The following is a 20000-nucleotide window of genomic DNA, read 5'->3' on the forward strand; positions in this document are numbered from 1 at the left end:
CGTTCCCACTCCTCCATGCAGGAATCTTTCAGCTGTGTGATGGTTCACTTTTAGCTCTCAGACAGATGATCTCTCATCTTCCTCAATCAGCTTCCTCTGATACAGTAAAGACGTCCTAGTGGATCCAGAGATGGAGAGCTCTCCAGATCCTACTGCAGAGAAGCAGCCCCATATATGACGGGCCCAGTTTCTTCCAAACCAGGAACAATTCTCATAAGAACCTCATAAGAATATAAAAATAAAAAAAATGAACAATAATATCTCAAATAATAATTATAATAATAATGAATAATAATCTCTCTATTGTCTCACCCTAACAAAACGACCACCTCGTCCACTCTGCTGTAAAAATACAAGTTATTAAATGCTGCCGTTTCAGGCTCTACAGCTGCGTTTCCCAGTTATTCCACTTAGCACCACTAGGGGGCAGCACACAACTACAAATCCAGCCATAGGGAAACTGACTGATTTTCCTCTTCCTTTTTTCTCTCTCTCTCTCTCTCTCTCTCTCACACACACACACACACACACACACACACACACACACACACACACACACACACAGGCTACAGAGCATGACGATCAGAGTTGATAAATAATGCAGTAGGAGTGTGGATATAAGTCGGGGTCTATGGAGAAGAAGACCCTCCGCCTGAGGGGGCTCTCTACTTCACTACAAGATCTATTCAAACTCTCTAAACCTCACATTTATGAAATGTTTACTAGCGGACATATAGCCCATGTCGCCATGGAAACAGAACCTTTCTCCATTTGTCTTGTGTGTTTACATTTTATCATAATTATAATAAATAAATAATAAATCAACAATAAATAAATCGTTTTATATTTATAAACAATAAATCCGTTAATTTTGTTCTGATATGTCCTGACGGACCAATAGGAGCGCTCCAAACCGACTTCCGATAAAAAATCCGGATCCACTGTAATGCAGGAATGTCGTTTTTCCACTTCTACTGTAGAACCCTGGATTTCCGACAGTGAGGGAATGCAGTGTTCAGGTGAGAGTGAGGCTCTGGACTGAGCAGGACATGTCCCTGCTTATAAATCAATTAATCAATCAATCAATCAATACATGAATAAGTAATGATTGAGAATCTCACAAACAGCCCGCAGAGAGTCGTCCCGCCACGCCTGTAACCACTGTCTCTCATTACTGCTCTTATTCATCAGCTCTGAGCTCATTAATGCAGCTGCTCTCCAACAGTAACGCCAAGCTCTCGCTCGCTCGCTCTCTCTCTCTCGCAACCTCTCGCTCGCTCAGTCTCTCCACCCCGCCCCCCCTCTCGTCCTCAGGCCATGTCTGGGCCATGCTTTCATTTCCTTGCTCCTCATTTCTCACCTCTTTCACCTCTCACCTCCTTCTCCTCTCCTCTACCCTAGCTCTCGCTCTCGCTCTCCCTCTCCCTCTCCCTCTCCCTCTCCCTCTCGATCTCGCTCTCCCTCTCCCTCTCCCTCTCCCTCTCCACTCTCCCTCTCGCTCTCGATCTCGATCTCGCTCTCGCTCTCCCTCTCGCTCTCGCTCTCGCTCTCCCCCGCTCTCGCTCTCCCTCTCGCTCTCCCTCTCCGCTCTCCCTCTCCCTCTCCTCTCGATCTCCCTCTCGCTCTCGCTCTCGATCTCGCTCTCGATCTCCTCTCGATCTCCCTCTCGATCTCCCTCTCGATCTCCCTCTCGCTCTCGATCTCGCTCTCGATCTCCTCTCGCTCTCGATCTCGCTCTCGCTCTCGATCTCGGCTCTCGATCTCGCTCTCCCCTCTCGCTCTCCCTCTCGCTCTCCCTCTCGCTCTCCCTCTCCCTCTCCCTCTCCCTCTCCCTCTCCCTCTCGCTCTCGCTCTCGCTCTCGCTCTCTGCTCTCCGCTCTCGCTCTCCCCTCTCGCTCTCGCTCTCGCGCTCTCTCAAATCTGGTTTTCATCCTGGTTCAGGGGAAGTTGGAGAGAAGAGGAAGGGAAGCTTCCGTTTCTGCTGATATACTGATCTACTCTACAGGCCAGGTCTCATTCTCCACCACCGGCTCACAGGAGTGAGGCTTGATCAGCAGCCCATATTTAATGACTATACCACACACCACCCCTGTGAAAAAGTGAGGACACCCCCATAAAAAGCTTTGTGTTGTTGATCATATTGAAAGATCTGTAGGTCTTATCTTCATGAGATCGACACTGAGAGATGGAGGTGATCTGACTAAACTCACACCCCTGAAGAAACGTCGTTAATCATCTTTTATTAAACAGAATTAATTAAGGAACTGTCTGCACTGACAGCTGCAGTTCCTCCATGGCTGAAATATCTTCAGCGAGATGTTCATCAGCTGTGGATTCTATGATGGAGCGCTCTCCAGATCCTACTGCAGAGAAGCAGCTCCAAACCAGGACATCTCCACCTCCGATGTGTGTGTGTGTGTGTGTGTGTGTGTGTGTGTGTGTGTGTGTGTGTGTGTGAGAGAGTGAGAGAGAGAGAGAGAGAGAGAGAGAGAGAGAGGAGAGAGACTCACCCTTGTCCTATTTTCTCAAAGCGTGTGTATTTCTTCTTTGGATCGCCAACACTGACGATGCTCCCTGAAAGAAAAGAGGGTAGACTGTTTAAAACACACACACACACACACACACACACACACACACACACACACACACACAGACACACACAAACTGTCTTAAGCAGGTGTCCATTCGCCCCAACAGAGAGCATCCTGCTGAGAGTTTTTACCCAGAGTGCAAAGCGGCACTGATGTTTTTGGACAGCTCACACGGCAAAGACCCCAGTGAGAGTGTGTGTGTGTTTCCCTGGCAAAAGTAGGACAATATCAATCTGAGTGGTCATTGTAGCTCACTCTAAATGTAGGTATTGTGATATACACTGAGGAGGCGGAGCTACAGTCTCTCATTAGGGTGAATATTAATAACTCTAAATGTAGGTATTGTGATATACACTGAGGAGGAGGAGCTACAGTCTCTCATTAGGGTGAATATTAATAACTCTAAATGTAGGTATTGTGATATACACTGAGGAGGAGGAGCTACAGTCTCTCATTAGGGTGAATATTAATAACGCTCTAAATGTAGGGTATTGTGATATACACTGAGGAGGAGGAGCTACAGTCTCTCATTTAACGGTCTCTATTAGGTGAATATTAATAACCCTCTAATGTAGTGATATACACTGGGGAGGCGGAGCTACAGTCTCTCATTGGGTGAATATTAATAACACTCTAATGTAGGTATTGTGATATACACTGAGGAGGCGGAGCTACAGTCTCTATTAGGGTGAATATTAATAACTCTAAATGTAGGTATTGTGATATACACTGAGGAGGCGGAGCTACAGTCTCTCATTAGGGTGAATATTAATAACTCTAAATGTAGGTATTGTGATATACACTGAGGAGGCGGAGCTACAGTCTCTCATTAGGGTGAATATTAGATAACTCTAAATGTAGGTATTGTGATATACACTGAGGAGGAGGAGCTACAGTCTCTCATAGGGTGAATATTAATAACGCTCTAAATGTAGGTATTGTGATATACACTGAGGAGGAGGAGCTACAGTCTCTCATTAGGGTGAATATTAATAACGCTCTAAATGTAGGTATTGTGATATACACTGAGGAGGCGGAGCTACAGTCTCTCATTAGGGTGAATATTAATAACTCTAAATGTAGGTATTGTGATATACACTGAGGAGGCGGAGCTACAGTCTCTCATTAGGGTGAATATTAATAACTCTAAATGTAGGTATTGTGATATACACTGAGGAGGCGGAGCTACAGTCTCTCATTAGGGTGAATATTAATAACTCTAAATGTAGGTATTGTGATATACACTGAGGAGGAGGAGCTACAGTCTCTCATTAGGGTGAATATTAATAACGCTCTAAATGTAGGTATTGTGATATACACTGAGGAGGAGGAGCTACCAGTCTCTCATTAGGGTGAATATTAATAACTCTAAATGTAGGTATTGTGATATACACTGAGGAGGAGGAGCTACAGTCTCTCATTAGGGTGAATATTAATAACGCTCTAAATGTAGGTATTGTGATATACACTGAGGAGGCGGAGCTACAGTCTCTCATTAGGGTGAATATTAATAACTCTAAATGTAGGTATTGTGATATACACTGAGGAGGAGGAGCTACAGTCTCTCATTAGGGTGAATATTAATAACGCTCTAAATGTAGGTATTGTGATATACACTGAGGAGGCGGAGCTACAGTCTCTCATTAGGGTGAATATTAATAACGCTCTAAATGTAGGTATTGTGATATACACTGAGGAGGAGGAGCTACAGTCTCTCATTAGGGTGAATATTAATAACACTCTAAATGTAGGTATTGTGATATACACTGAGGAGGCGGAGCTACAGTCTCTCATTAGGGTCAATATTAATAACGCTCTAAATGTAGGTATTGTGATATACACTGAGGAGGCGGAGCTACAGTCTCTCATTAGGGTGAATATTAATAACTCTAAATGTAGGTATTGTGATATACACTGAGGAGGAGGAGCTACAGTCTCTCATTAGGGTGAATATTAATAACGCTCTAAATGTAGGTATTGTGATATACACTGAGGAGGCGGAGCTACAGTCTCTCATTACTACACGTACTGAGTCGTTCAAGTATCTCCTCGTCGGTCATCTTGGATTTCTTCCTCTGCCGGTCAGTGTGCCGGTACAGTGTGCTGGACGTTGTGTCCTCTGGCTGCACCTGCGACTCCGGTGGGGTCGTGACCTCTTTCACAGGGGCTGGGGGGGCAGCTGGCTCGATTACTGAGCGAGTGTAGATCTGAGCAGACAAAGAGGAGAAATTAATAATTGTATGGTAACAATACAGTGACTTAGCTGCAAGACAATGTACTAGTACTAGACTGTACTAGACAGCCTACATACCAGCACTAGACTGTACTAGACAGCCTACACACCAGCGCTAGACTGTACTAGACAGCCTACACACCAGCGCTAGACTGTACTAGACAGCCTACACACCAGCGCTAGACTGTACTAGACAGCCTACACACCAGCGCTAGACTGTACTAGACAGCCTACATACCAGCACTAGACTGTACTAGACAGCCTACACACCAGCGCTAGACTGTACTAGACAGCCTACACACCAGCGCTAGACTGTACTAGACAGCCTACACACCAGCGCTAGACTGTACTAGACAGCCTACACACCAGCGCTAGACTGTACTAGACAGCCTACACACCAGCACTAGATTGTACTAGACAGCCTACACACCAGCACTAGACTGTACTAGACAGCCTACACACCAACGCTACACTGTACTAGACACCCTACATACCAACACTAGACTGTACTAGACAGCCTACACACCAACGCTACACTGTACTAGACACCCTACACATCAGCACTAGATTGTACTAGACAGCCTACATACCAGCACTAGACTGTACTAGACACCCTACACACCAACACTAGATTGTACTAGACAGCCTACACACCAGCACTAGACTGTACTAGACAGCCTACATACCAGCACTAGACTGTACTAGACAGCCTACATACCAGCACTAGACTGTACTAGACAGCCTACACACCAGCACTAGACTGTACTAGACAGCCTACACACCAGCGCTAGACTGTACTAGACAACCTACATACCAGCACTAGACTGTACTAGACAGCCTACATACCAGCACTAGACTGTACTAGACACCCTACATACCAGCACTAGACTGTACTAGACACCCTACACACCAGCACTAGACTGTACTAGACAGCCTACACACCAGCGCTAGCCTGTACTAGACAGCCTACATACCAGCACTAGACTGTACTAGACAGCCTACATACCAGCACTAGACTGTACTAGACAGCCTACATACCAGCACTAGACTGTACTAGACACCCTACACACCAACACTAGATTGTACTAGACAGCCTACACACCAGCGCTAGACTGTACTAGACAGCCTACATACCAGCGCTAGACTGTACTAGACAGCCTACATACCAGCACTAGACTGTACTAGACACCCTACACACCAGCGCTAGACTGTACTAGACAGCCTACACACCAGCACTAGACTGTACTAGACAGCCTACACACCAGCACTAGACTGTACTAGACAGCCTACACACCAGCACTAGACTGTACTAGACAGCCTACATATTAGCGCTAGACTGTACTAGACAGCCTACACACCAGCACTAGACTGTACTAGACAGCCTACATACCAGCACTAGACTGTACTAGACAGCCTTCATACCAGCACTAGACTGTACTAGACAGCCTACATACCAGCGCTAGACTGTACTAGACACCCTACATACCAGCGCTAGACTGTACTAGACACCCTACATACCAGCACTAGACTGTACTAGACAGCCTACACACCAGCGCTAGACTGTACTAGACACCCTACATACCAGCACTAGACTGTACTAGACAGCCTACATACCAGCACTAGACTGTACTAGACACCCTACACACCAGCACTAGACTGTACTAGACAGCCTACACACCAGCGCTAGACTGTACTAGACAGCCTACACACCAGCGCTAGACTGTACTAGACACCCTACACACCAGCGCTAGACTGTACTAGACACCCTACATACCAGCGCTAGACTGTACTAGACAGCCTACACACCAGCGCTAGACTGTACTAGACAGCCTACATACCAGCGCTAGACTGTACTAGACAGCCTACATACCAGCACTAGACTGTACTAGACACCCTACATACCAGCACTAGACTGTACTAGACAGCCTACACACCAGCACTAGACTGTACTAGACAGCCTACACACCAGCGCTAGACTGTACTAGACAGCCTACATACCAGCGCTAGACTGTACTAGACACCCTACATACCAGCGCTAGACTGTACTAGACACCCTACATACCAGCACTAGACTGTACTAGACACCCTACATACCAGCACTAGACTGTACTAGACACCCTACATACCAGCGCTAGACTGTACTAGACAGCCTACACACCAGCACTAGACTGTACTAGACACCCTACATACCAGCGCTAGACTGTACTAGACACCCTACACACCAGCGCTAGACTGTACTAGACACCCTACACACCAGCACTAGACTGTACTAGACAGCCTACACACCAGCGCTAGACTGTACTAGACAGCCTACACACCAGCGCTAGACTGTACTAGACACCCTACACACCAGCGCTAGACTGTACTAGACAGCCTACACACCAGCGCTAGACTGTACTAGACAGCCTACATACCAGCACTAGACTGTACTAGACAGCCTACATACCAGCACTAGACTGTACTAGACAGCCTACATACCAGCACTAGACTGTACTAGACACCCTACACACCAGCGCTAGACTGTACTAGACACCCTACACACCAGCGCTAGACTGTACTAGACAGCCTACATACCAGCACTAGACTGTACTAGACAGCCTACATACCAGCACTAGACTGTACTAGACAGCCTACACACCAGCGCTAGACTGTACTAGACACCCTACACACCAGCACTAGACTGTACTAGACACCCTACATACCAGCGCTAGACTGTACTAGACACCCTACACACCAGCGCTAGACTGTACTAGACACCCTACACACCAGCACTAGACTGTACTAGACAGCCTACACACCAGCGCTAGACTGTACTAGACAGCCTACACACCAGCGCTAGACTGTACTAGACACCCTACACACCAGCGCTAGACTGTACTAGACAGCCTACACACCAGCGCTAGACTGTACTAGACAGCCTACACACCAGCGCTAGACTGTACTAGACAGCCTACACACCAGCACTAGACTGTACTAGACACCCTACATACCAGCACTAGACTGTACTAGACAGCCTACATACCAGCACTAGACTGTACTAGACACCCTACACACCAGCACTAGACTGTACTAGACAGCCTACACACCAGCGCTAGCCTGTACTAGACAGCCTACATACCAGCACTAGACTGTACTAGACAGCCTACATACCAGCACTAGACTGTACTAGACAGCCTACATACCAGCACTAGACTGTACTAGACACCCTACATACCAGCGCTAGACTGTACTAGACAGCCTACATACCAGCACTAGATACGTTTTTTTTATACACTCACAGATTTGGTGTGTTCTGGTCGCGGAGCGATGATGGGTGGGACCTCATCATCATCGTCTTCTTCATCTTCCTCTTCTTCCTCCTCTTCCTCATCTTCCTCCTCAGACACTGGAGGAGCGAGTGGAGGCTCAGACGCTGTCTTGGCACCCTGCTGCTAATTAACACACACACACACACACACACACACACACACACACACATTAGACAGTACTCAGGTTAAACTGGATGGCCGTGGTTTCAAATACGTACACAGAGCAAAATCTAATCATATATAAAACTTCTACATTATAGAGATTAATTTCTCTAAATTTTATAGTGGCAAAGATAAATTCTACAGAATTAATTCCAGTAATATCTACTGTAGACAATGCTGACGCCAGTGCTGAAAATTAATGCTTATTGTAGAAATGAATTCCACAATTTCTAAAATCATTTCTCTTTAAACTTAAATATTCTCTCAAATATTTACCTCAAATTCTGACTGTAGTGATAAACTCTGTAATAGTTCAACTTAAAAGCTTCAGTGGAGTCATCAGTTGTCATACATATATTTACATATATGTGATATGTACATATACAAATATATTTATGGTAGTGATACATTTTGCAATATTTAAAAATAGATGTTTCTAGTCACAATAAACTAAAATATAAAATAATAATTCTTCATGTAGAGAAAAAAAAATATCCCATTATATTTTGTGATCAATTCTTTCATGTTGGGTTTCATTTGCTCCAGAAACGATTCAACCACCAGAGGGCAGCATCATAATCTGAGGAGTGATCCGAGTTCAGCAACCAGGAAGAAAATCCATCCCCCATAACAGCAAATGCAAAAAGCTAAAGACGTCCACAACGGCTGCGTGAATACACTCTTCCAAAACCAAACAGTCTGATCCAACTCCCAGTCTGATCCAACTCTGCCCCCACACCCAGTCTGATCTAACACCCAGTCTGCCCCCACACCGTCTGCTCTAACCCAGTCTGATCTAACACCCAGTCTGATCTAACACCCAGTCTGCCCCCACACCGTCTGATCCAACTCCCAGTCTGCCCCATACCCAGTCTGATCTAACACCCAGTCTGCCCCCACACCGTCTGCTCTAACCCAGTCTGATCCAACTCCCAGTCTGATCTAACACCCAGTCTGATCTAACACCCAGTCTGCCCCCACACCGTCTGCTCTAACCCAGTCTGATCCAACTCCCAGTCTGATCCAACTCCCAGTCTGCCCCATACCCAGTCTGATCTAACTCTGCCCCCACACCCAGTCTGATCTAACTCCCAGTCTGATCCAACTCTGCCCCCACACCTAGTCTGATCCAACTCTGCCCCCACATCCAGTCTGATTTAACTCCCAGTCTGATCTAACTCCCAGTCTGATCTAACTCCCAGTCTGCCCCACAGTCTGCTCTAACCCAGTCTGCTCCCACACCCAATCTGATCTAAGCCCTAGTCTGATCTAACCCTAGTCTGATCTAACCCCTAGTCTGATCTAACCCCTAGTCTGATCTAAGCCCTAGTCTGATCTAACCCCTAGTCTGATCTAACCCCTAGTCTGCCCCCACACCTACAGCTAACTAAAATAGCAATGTTTAAGTGTATTGTGGTATTTTTAAAGGCATGGTTCAGTCATGCTAATCTTGCTAACAAAAGTAAACAGTCACTCGTTAGCTTTAGCCATAATGTCATACTAACTACAGCCTCTATACACTGCCAGCAATATTATTAACATATAGGGTTTCTTTACAGTTGCTTTACTAGATTTTGGAAGAGCACTGCTGTGAGGATTTGATTGCATTCAATAACAATAGCGTTAGGTCAGGATTTTAGAGGATCACGCCTGGCATTATTAGGCAGCATGGAGTCAATAGGGTCATGATGTTGATCTGCTCCAGAGAGTCCTATTCTATTGGCAGTACTTCTTCTCTACAGGGACTAGACAAGCTGTGTGTGCATTTGCACATCTGTGTCAGCAATGGGTGCTCATTAAAAGGGGTGTTCAAAAACTTTTGGACATACAGTGCATCTTTTTGCGTCTAGTTTTAGCACTTGAGGAATGACACTAAGCTAATGTACTCTAATAAGCATGGTGGATAATGTACAAGCTTATTTACATTAGCACTGGAGCTACCAGGCTAATGTAGCTAACAAGCAATGGAAGCTCATATCCCACCAGTTAGCACTGGAGGCTGATGTAGGTGACAAGCAATGGGAGCTATCCCAGAATTAGCACTGGAGGCTTGTGTCACTAATAAGCAATAGAAGCTTATACCCCACCAATTAGCACTGGAGCTTTTCGGCTAATCCAGCTACCAAACAAAGGAAGCTGATACTGATCCACCATTTAGCAGTGGAGGCTAATAATGGACACAAGCAATGTGAGAGCTCTCTCACCAATTAGCACTGGATGCTAATGCTGCTAACAGCAAGCCTAGATAAATCACACTAGTGTAGGAAACCAAGTCCAGGCAGTTAGCACAATGCTACAGGCCTGACTACTTGCTAAGTACAGGGGGCTGGAGGGAAATCGTGGGACGGCTGTAAACCAGCGGCTCCCGGCAGAACCAGCTGTGCAGGTGTAACTGGAGTGACTGTCTCTACTGTCCAGAGATGAAGACTTTCTACAAGATCATGAAGGAGGAACATTGCTGTGAGGATTTGATTGCATTTAGCAACAAGAGCGTTCATGAGGTCAGGATGTTGGATAGATGAGCACCGCCCCACCTCATCATCATCATCATCCCCAACTCATCTCAAAAGTACTGGATGGAGCTCCTCCACCATCATTCCAGAGAACACAGCTCCTCCACTGCTCCACAGCTCCTCAATGCTGGGGGGCTTTATACCCCTCTAGACCACGCCTGGCATTATTAGGCAGCATGGAGCCAATAGGGTCATGATGTTGATCTGCTCCAGAGAGTCCTATTCTATTGGCAGTACTTCTTCTCTACAGGGACTAGACAAGCTGTGTGTGTGCATTTGCACATCTGTGTCAGCAATGGGTGCAGCTTAAAGTAGCTGAATGCCTTCATTAGAAGGGGTGTCCACAAACTTTAGATTTTTAATATAAATATATATAGAAGGACCGTCTGGATACTTTTGGACACGCTCTGCATCGGTAAAGCATTGAAGTGTCAGCCTGAAGTGAGGCGGCGGTGACCTACAAACACAGAGCTAGGAGTGTCAGACAGTAGCTCACACTGTAGGCATGGTTTGCATGTGAGCTGATATCAGGTGAAGATGGGTAGATATGAGGAGGAATCACATGACACTTAAAGCCACAGTCCGTCCTAACAGGCCCCGCCCACCAAATATAGTCAATCAGCCAAGTCATGTTTGGTGTCTGATGGTAGCTTCTTTAGTTTTAGCCCTGGAGCTACACGGCTAATATAGCCATCGAATGTAATCGTACACCCTACCGATTAGCATGTTGCTAACTGCAGGCCCAAACCATCACACACTCTCAAACCGTGGGGAGATGTTCAGTAATCTGGCACCACCGTTTTGCAGCCGGGAGGCACTCGATGTCCATCATCACTACGCCTTCGCTACACCTTCACGACACCTTCACTACAGCAGCTCTAAAACATCCCACAAAGTTAGCAGTTAGCAAGATGCTACTACCCTTTGCCCAGTACCCCATTACTGGAGCTACCAGGCTAATGTAGCTAACAAGCAATAGAAGCCTATACCCCACCAATTAGCACTGGAGTGCTTAAAGTGCCTCCCCACTGACTAGCGTAACCAACATAACCAGCATTACCAGGTTGGTCGGTGACCAGCTTGGTTGACCAGCATGACCATCGTTACCATGCTGGTTGACCAGTTTGACCAGCCTGACCTGCTTTTCCAAACTAGTCAACAATTTTGACCGGCGTGACATCCAAGCCTGGTCAAGCTGGTCACGCTGATCGACCACCTGGTTTACCGGTATAAGGAGTCTGGAGGCTGAACACTAGACACCAGACACGTCTGGACAGACTGACCCTCGCTTTGACTCTACAGAGCTGCAGATCAGAACCGGACAGTCCACTCAGCTCTAACTCATGAGGTACAATCCAGCACCGCCTTGTCAAATGGTGTGCTACTGGTTTAGGTTCCAGCCAGAGCGGTCAGACACAGCAGGTCCCTACTGAAGTCTTTATTAAAGGGCCCAAATAGTGGACGAGCACAGAGAACGCACTGCAGCGTTTACAGGTATCCACCTTTTCAGCCTACAGCAGTTTAGCCACGCCCATCCATGCTGAAGTGTTTCAGCTCCTTATAAACTCTTTTTGAGTGAGTTGAACCAGGCACGGCCAATCAGAACAGAGCTCATTTGCATAGGTCAGTCTTTAAGGCACAATTAGAGTAGTGTTTGGATGCTATAACTGGAAAATATTCATCATGGCATCCAAACCCTGAGCCACCCTGCTCCCAACACCGGTTACAGATGAAATGGGCTCAGAGTCAAGGGCGCTGTCCCTATGACCCGAGGATCGCTGTTTGGGATCTGAGAGCTCATATCTCCTGGGGTGTCCAAACTTTTGCATGTTGCTTCTTGCCTTTTTTTCCACTGTAAAATTGTAGAAAAGTAAAATAAAGCAAAAATATTTTATATTAATCTTGATAATATTGAACTATTGAATCTCTTATAGTTATTCACAGTAAATGATGTTATGGCCGTGGGTGTCCAAACTTTTGCATGTCACTAAAGTTATGTAGTGATTTAAAACATGTTTTAAAAAAAAAAGGAAAGAAAAATTTGATCTGATATTATTTATATATTTTTGATATCTTTAATATATATTTTTTAAAGTATACATTTATGTACATACACACACATTTGTTGTTTGTATACAGTATACATGATAATATACAATTTATAAATATATAATGTGTGTATATATGTATGTATATATATGTATACATGTATGTGTATGTGTATATATATATATATACACACATATATGTGTGTGTGTATAATTATATATAAATATATATATATATGTGTGTGTATGTATGTATGTATGTATTCAATATATACACAGATATATTCAATCAGGTGGTCTAAACTGTAGACCGGAACTGCAGACATAAGTATTCAGGGCTTAAAAGGCAGTTATGTATGATCTATGAATGTTTAATAAAGGTCTTAAGTAGGGACTGAGGGGTGGGCCGCTATGAGCAGTAAGCAGGCAGTGCAGTAAGAGTGCTCCTGCGGGTTCAGTGCAGTAGAAAGCCGGGAAGGGCTGGAGAGATTAAAGGTGAAGTTTTACCTTGTCAAAAAACGCGCTGCAGGTTCTAAGGCTGACTGGTGGCCCGGAGGACAGGAGGCGGTTCTGAATGGTAATAGAGGTCGAGAACGGAGGGATATTTAACTCAACACACACAAACACACACAGCATTCAAACACCACAAATGGACTCGCAGCAAAATAAGGGGGGCATTGGGGGGGGGGGTTGTGTTAGGGTCCGACCGATATGTTGCTCAGACGATAACATCAGTGATCATTGTTGGTTTGGTGAAATTAGCAACAATTAGAAGTTCTCTTATTGAAGGAGCAATCTCTTAGGCTCCGCCCACTGTCACGTTTGATCAAAGCTACTGTTGATCCGGTGGACAAGCTTTACATACTCCTGTAGCTCCTCCTCAGTCTCTCATTAGGGTGAATATTAATAACACTCTAAGTGTAGGTATTGTGATATACACTGAGGAGGCGGAGCTACAGTCTCTCATTAGGGTGAATATTAATAACGCTCTAAATGTAGGTATTGTGATATACACTGAGGAGGCAGAGCTACAGTCTCTCATTAGGGTGAATATTAATAACTCTAAATGTAGGTATTGTGATATACACTGAGGAGGCAGAGCTACAGTCTCTCATTAGGGTGAATATTAATAACACTCTAAGTGTAGGTATTGTGATATACACTGAGGAGGCGGAGCTACAGTCTCTCATTAGGGTGAATATTAATAACGCTCTAAATGTAGGTATTGTGATATACACTGAGGAGGCGGAGCTACAGTCTCTCATTAGGGTGAATATTAATAACGCTCTAAGTGTAGGTATTGTGATATACACTGAGGAGGCGGAGCTACAGTCTCTCATTAGGGTGAATATTAATAACACTCTAAATGCAGGTATTGTGATATACACTGAGGAGGCGGAGCTACAGTCTCTCAATAGGGTGAATATTAATAACGCTCTAAATGTAGGTATTGTGATATACACTGAGGAGGCGGAGCTACAGTCTCTCATTAGGGTGAATATTAATAACGCTCTAAATGTAGGTATTGTGATATACACTGAGGAGGAGGAGCTACAGTCTCTCATTAGGGTGAATATTAATAACGCTCTAAATGTAGGTATTGTGATATACACTGAGGAGGAGGAGCTACAGTCTCTCATTAGGGTGAATATTAATAACGCTCTAAATGTAGGTATTGTGATATACACTGAGGAGGCGGAGCTACAGTCTCTCATTAGGGTGAATATTAATAACGCTCTAAATGTAGGTATTGTGATATACACTGAGGAGGCGGAGCTACAGTCTCTCATTAGGGTGAATATTAATAACGCTCTAAATGTAGGTATTGTGATATACACTGAGGAGGCGGAGCTACAGTCTCTCATTAGGGTGAATATTAATAACGCTCTAAATGTAGGTATTGTGATATACACTGAGGAGGCGGAGCTACAGTCTCTCATTAGGGTGAATATTAATAACGCTCTAAATGTAGGTATTGTGATATACACTGAGGAGGCGGAGCTACAGTCTCTCATTAGGGTGAATATTAATAACGCTCTAAATGTAGGTATTGTGATATACACTGAGGAGGCGGAGCTACGGTGATCTGTAAAGCTTGTCTAACCGAGCAACAGTATCTTTGAATGGGAGGAAAGACTACATAAATCAATTACCTCAAAACATCGTCATATTTAATCATTAATAAAAGAACTGAAAAAAATGATAAATATTACTCATAATTATTGTCTACACAATGAACATAAGAAGCACTTACGGTCATATCGTTCGGACCCTAGAAGAGAGCAATGGGCATAGTGAGAGAGAGAGACAGAGAGTGGTACAGAGAGAGAGGGAGGGGAGGTGGAGGGTCTACAGCTATGAGGGTGATGGGAGAGTGTAAACTGTGGCTGGAGGAGGAAGCAGCAGAGAGCAGGAGCACAGACCAGAAGACAGAAATGCATTTCTACCTCTCTGGCTGCTCAGTCATGTGAGGAAAGCTGGTGAGTGGAAACTGTAACAGTGAACTGAGTAGGTGCCCTGGTCATACATAAAGATTAGAAGTGACAAAAATGGTGTTTGAGAATATAGGGGGCGCTCTATAATGCTCTATAATGTTCATATGATCCACACGCTCATTCTGACAGACTGTAATACACTACAGGAAGCGTAGGGGGCACTCTATAATGCTCTATAATGTTCATATGATCCACACGCTCATTCTGACAGACTGTAATACACTACAGGAAGCGTAGGGGGCGCTCTATAATGCTCTCTAATGTTCATATGATCCACACACTCATTCTGACAGACTATAATACACTACAGGAAGCGTAGGGGGCGCTCTATAATGCTCTATAATGATCATATGATCCACACGCTCGCTCTGACAGACTGTAATACATTACAGGAAGCGTAGGGGGCGCTCTATAATGCTCTATAATGATCATATGATCCACACGCTCATTCTGACAGACTGTAATACACTACAGAAAGCATAGGGGGCGCTCTATAATGCTCTATAACATTCACATGATCCACACACAGTAAGTGTTGGGTGTGGCCCTAACCCCACTATTCACCCTCGTCCACACACCAAGAAGCCAGTAGCTGTTTCTAGATCAGTTCATATGAGCACTTTTACCTCACAGTGACTCAACGATGAGCAAACAGCGGGAATGACTCTCTAATACAGTCGAACAACGGTGGACTCAGCAAAGGCCAGTTAATTACTGAGCTAGTACATTAAAATACCCACTGGGCTTCCTCAGCCTGGATGGGAATGACCCGGTAATGCCTGGTCAATTACGGAGTCTAAAATCCCTACTAACAGCACTCTCTGCAGCCCGGCGTAATTTCAGAGACGCTCTCTCACTGCTGTGACCGCTCTGTTATGTAAACACTCCACTGCAGAGACTATGAAGACCCTCGAAGCCAACAGCACCAACAGCCATCAGAAGCTGCAGATGTTTCCAAGGTAACCTATTGATCTGCACAGCATCAACCACCGTACACCACCATCCTCAAACACACACCATACATCACCCTCCTCCACCAACACACCACCAAACACCATCATCTTCCTTAAGACACCATTATTTTTCTCCCAAACACCATCATCCTCCACCACACATCACCATCATCCATCAAACACCATCATCCATTAAACACCATCATCCTCCACCACACATCACCATTATCCACCAAACACCATCATCCTCCACCACACATCACCATCATCGACCAAACACCATCATCCATTAAACACCATCATCCTCCACCACACATCACCATTATCCACCAAACACCATCATCCTCCACCACACATCACCATCATCAACCAAACACCATCATCCTCCACCACACATCACCATCATCCACCAAACACCACCATCCTTCACCACACATCACCATCATCCACCAAACACCATCATCCTCCACCACACATCGTCATCATCAAAACACACCATACATCAACTTCCTCCACCAACACATCACCAAACACCATCATCTTCCTTAAGACACCATTATTTTTTTCCCTAACCTCCACCACACATCACCATCATCCACCAAACTCCATCATCCTCCACCACACATCACCATCCTCCACCAAACTCCATCATCCTCCACCACTCATCACCATCATCCACCAAACACCATTCAACAAATATCCCTATTCACCATCCTCCACTACAAACACCGGCATTCTTTAAACACCACCATCATCCAACAGGCACTATTATTTTCCACCAAGCACTAACATTCCCTAAAAACACCACCTTTCTCCATCAATCATTTACATTCTCCCTCAAACACCTCCATACCTCCACACAATGCCACTCTGAATTCCTTCACTAAACACCATCTTTCTCTATCCAATACAAACATACTCCACCAAACACCATCTTTGTCCATACAACACCATCAAGCTTTAAACACCACCATCATCCACCAAACACCATCATTCTCTACCAGGCACTGTTATTCTCCACCAACCACCATCATTCACCATCAACCTCCACTACACCATTATTCTGCACCACACATCACCATCATCCACCAAACAACATTCAACAAATCCTTCACCATCCTCCTCTACACACCACCAACCTACAAACACCACCCTTCTCCTATCAACTTCTTTCTCTACAAAATAATATTCATTTCCAACCCAACACCAGTTTCCACCAAATAATACCATCCTCCAACAGCCACTATTATTCTCCACCAAACACCACCAATTCTCATTATTTACCTACATACTCCACCAAACACCTCCATTCCTCCACTCAATGCCACTCTGAATCCCTTCACTAAACACCATCTTTCTCTATTCAATACCAACATACTCCACCAAACACAACCATCCTTCACCAAATACCATCTTTGATCATAAAACACCATCAAGCTTCAAACACCACCATCATCCACCAAAAACAACCATTTTCCACCAAACACCACCCCCCTCTATCAAACACTGTTGTTTACTATTTTCTCCACCAAACACCATCAATTTTAGCCAAACATCATTCTCCTACAAACTCCATCATTCTCCAAACACCTTCTTTCTCTACAAAATGGTATAAAACCCCAACCCAACACCATCCTTCTCCACCAAACACCACCATCCTCCACTACACACCACCACTTGCTCACTTCACATCACCTTTTTTCCACCATAAACCCAACATGGCTTTAGGTTTGAGAACTACACACCTAAACCTACTTAGTTAATAATCAAACTATCTAGAACCACTCAGTACTTCAAGTACTCCTCAGAATTGAGAGTCCTGAAATATAACTGAGGTAGAAACACTGAAAACGTGCCTTTTCAATAAACAGGAAGATTTCTCTGTTTTATAAACTATAGTTAACAACTACAGTATCTAGAACCACTTAGTACTTTACTTTTGGTTCCTTAGAATTGAGAGTACTGAAATATAACAGAGTTAGAAATACTAAAACTGCAACATTTTAATAAAAAAGAAATGTTTCTCTGTTTTATACACTGCAGTTAACAAGAACATTAATATCTAGAACCATGCAGAACTTTAACTCTTGGTTCTTACGTACTAAATACTGAGTACTGAGTGATAACTGAGTTAGAATTACTGAAAATGTCACTTTTAATGAACAGGAACATTATCCTGTTTTATACACTATAATTACCGATATCTAAAATATCTAGAACCCTGGAAGTTCCTATGTTTAAAAGCAAGTACTAACATGTACACAGAAGTGTGTGTGAGTGTGTGTGTGTGTGTGTGTGTGTGTGTGTGTGTGTGTGTGTGTGTGTGTGTGTGCACCCAAGCAGTGCTGGCAGTCGTGATCAGGAAGGTGGTGCTTTAAAGGGCAGCATCACCGCAGGTGAGCGACTCATGAATCCTTCGTTTCATAACTCATGAATCATTTGACTCATAAATCATGAAACTTTTGATTCATGGAGCTGAATCAGCAGGCTTAAGCTCAGACTGGGGTTAAAGGTCATTAGAGCAGGACGTGACTTACCAAAGTGTTCGCCGCTATGTACCCATGAGCCGATTTATCTGAAACACACAGAGGGAACTGAATCAGTCGTGAACAACAGGTCTAAGGTCAAAGAATCGGTACAAACTGAGGGTGTAGAAAGGAATCATGACTCATTAGAAGATGATGATGATTCAACTGAATCGAGTTAGGAACACTGAAACTGTGTGTTTTCCCTAAATGACTGAAGTGGGTGACTCACCTCCAGAAGTGAAGCTCATGTACTTCTGGTTGTTGACGGTCTCTTTCGAGTCGTAGAACTTCAGGACGTCTATAACTGCCTGAGGGTTCTTCTTCTGTTCCAGTTTGGTGATGTTCGAGGTCTGCAGTAATCGAGCCCACTGCTCTGGAATACCCTGCATGAGTGGGACAAAGAGAATTTGACATTTGGACAAAATTATTGGGACACCTGCCTATTCAAAGATATTAAGAGAGTCTCTCCTGCTTCTGTTGGAGTAACTGTCTCTACCGTCCAGAGAAGAAGACTTGCTACTAGATTTTGGGGGAGGAGCATTGCTGTGAGGATTTGATTGCATTCTGCAACAAGAGCGTTAGTGAGGTCAGGATGTTGGATTATCACCACTCCGCCTCATCTCATCCAAAAGTACTGGATGGAGCTCCTCCACCATCATATCAGAGAACACAGCTCCTCCACTGCTCCACAGCTCCTCAATGCTGGGGGGCTTTATACCCCTCTAGTCCACGCCTGGCATTATTAGGCAGCATGGAGCCAATAGGGTCATGATGTTGATCTGCTCCAGAGGGTCCTATTCTATTGGCAGTATTTCTTCTCTACAGGGACTAGACAAGCTGTGTGTGTGCATTTGCACATCTGTGTCAGCAATGGGTGCAGCTTAAAGTAGCTGAATTCAGTGTTTTTACTGTTAGTGGAACCAGCAGAGGCCTGTTACAGCTTTAACTGGGACACACACACACACACACACACACACACACACACACACACAGGCCCCAGTCTGCAGGTGTGTGTGAGAGGCTGAACTCACGGTGAACTCTCCTGTGACGGCATCGAATCCTACATGGATGGTGTGTTCAAAATCAGAGGGAAGAGAAATCTCAGGGCGTTCCTTCTCCTTCTTCTTATTCGCTGCACACACACACACACACACACACACACACACAGA

At 44.7% G+C, this 20000-nt stretch overlaps 1 protein-coding gene across 1 annotated transcript in view; it reads right to left on the bottom strand.

Moving 5' to 3' along the window:
- The window catches only part of LOC140566648 (serine/threonine-protein kinase PAK 3-like), a 28784-nt gene that overhangs the window by 7679 nt on the left and 1105 nt on the right, over positions 1–20000 (bottom strand). Inside the window, 7 exon segments of the mRNA XM_072692311.1 lie at positions 2511–2574; positions 4621–4798; positions 8103–8252; positions 13363–13425; positions 18841–18878; positions 19061–19214; positions 19863–19963. Coding sequence (XP_072548412.1) covers positions 2511–2574; positions 4621–4798; positions 8103–8252; positions 13363–13425; positions 18841–18878; positions 19061–19214; positions 19863–19963 — 748 coding nt within the window.

This window comes from Salminus brasiliensis, chromosome 1 (assembly GCF_030463535.1).
Source record: "Salminus brasiliensis chromosome 1, fSalBra1.hap2, whole genome shotgun sequence".
NCBI lineage: Eukaryota > Metazoa > Chordata > Actinopteri > Characiformes > Bryconidae > Salminus > Salminus brasiliensis.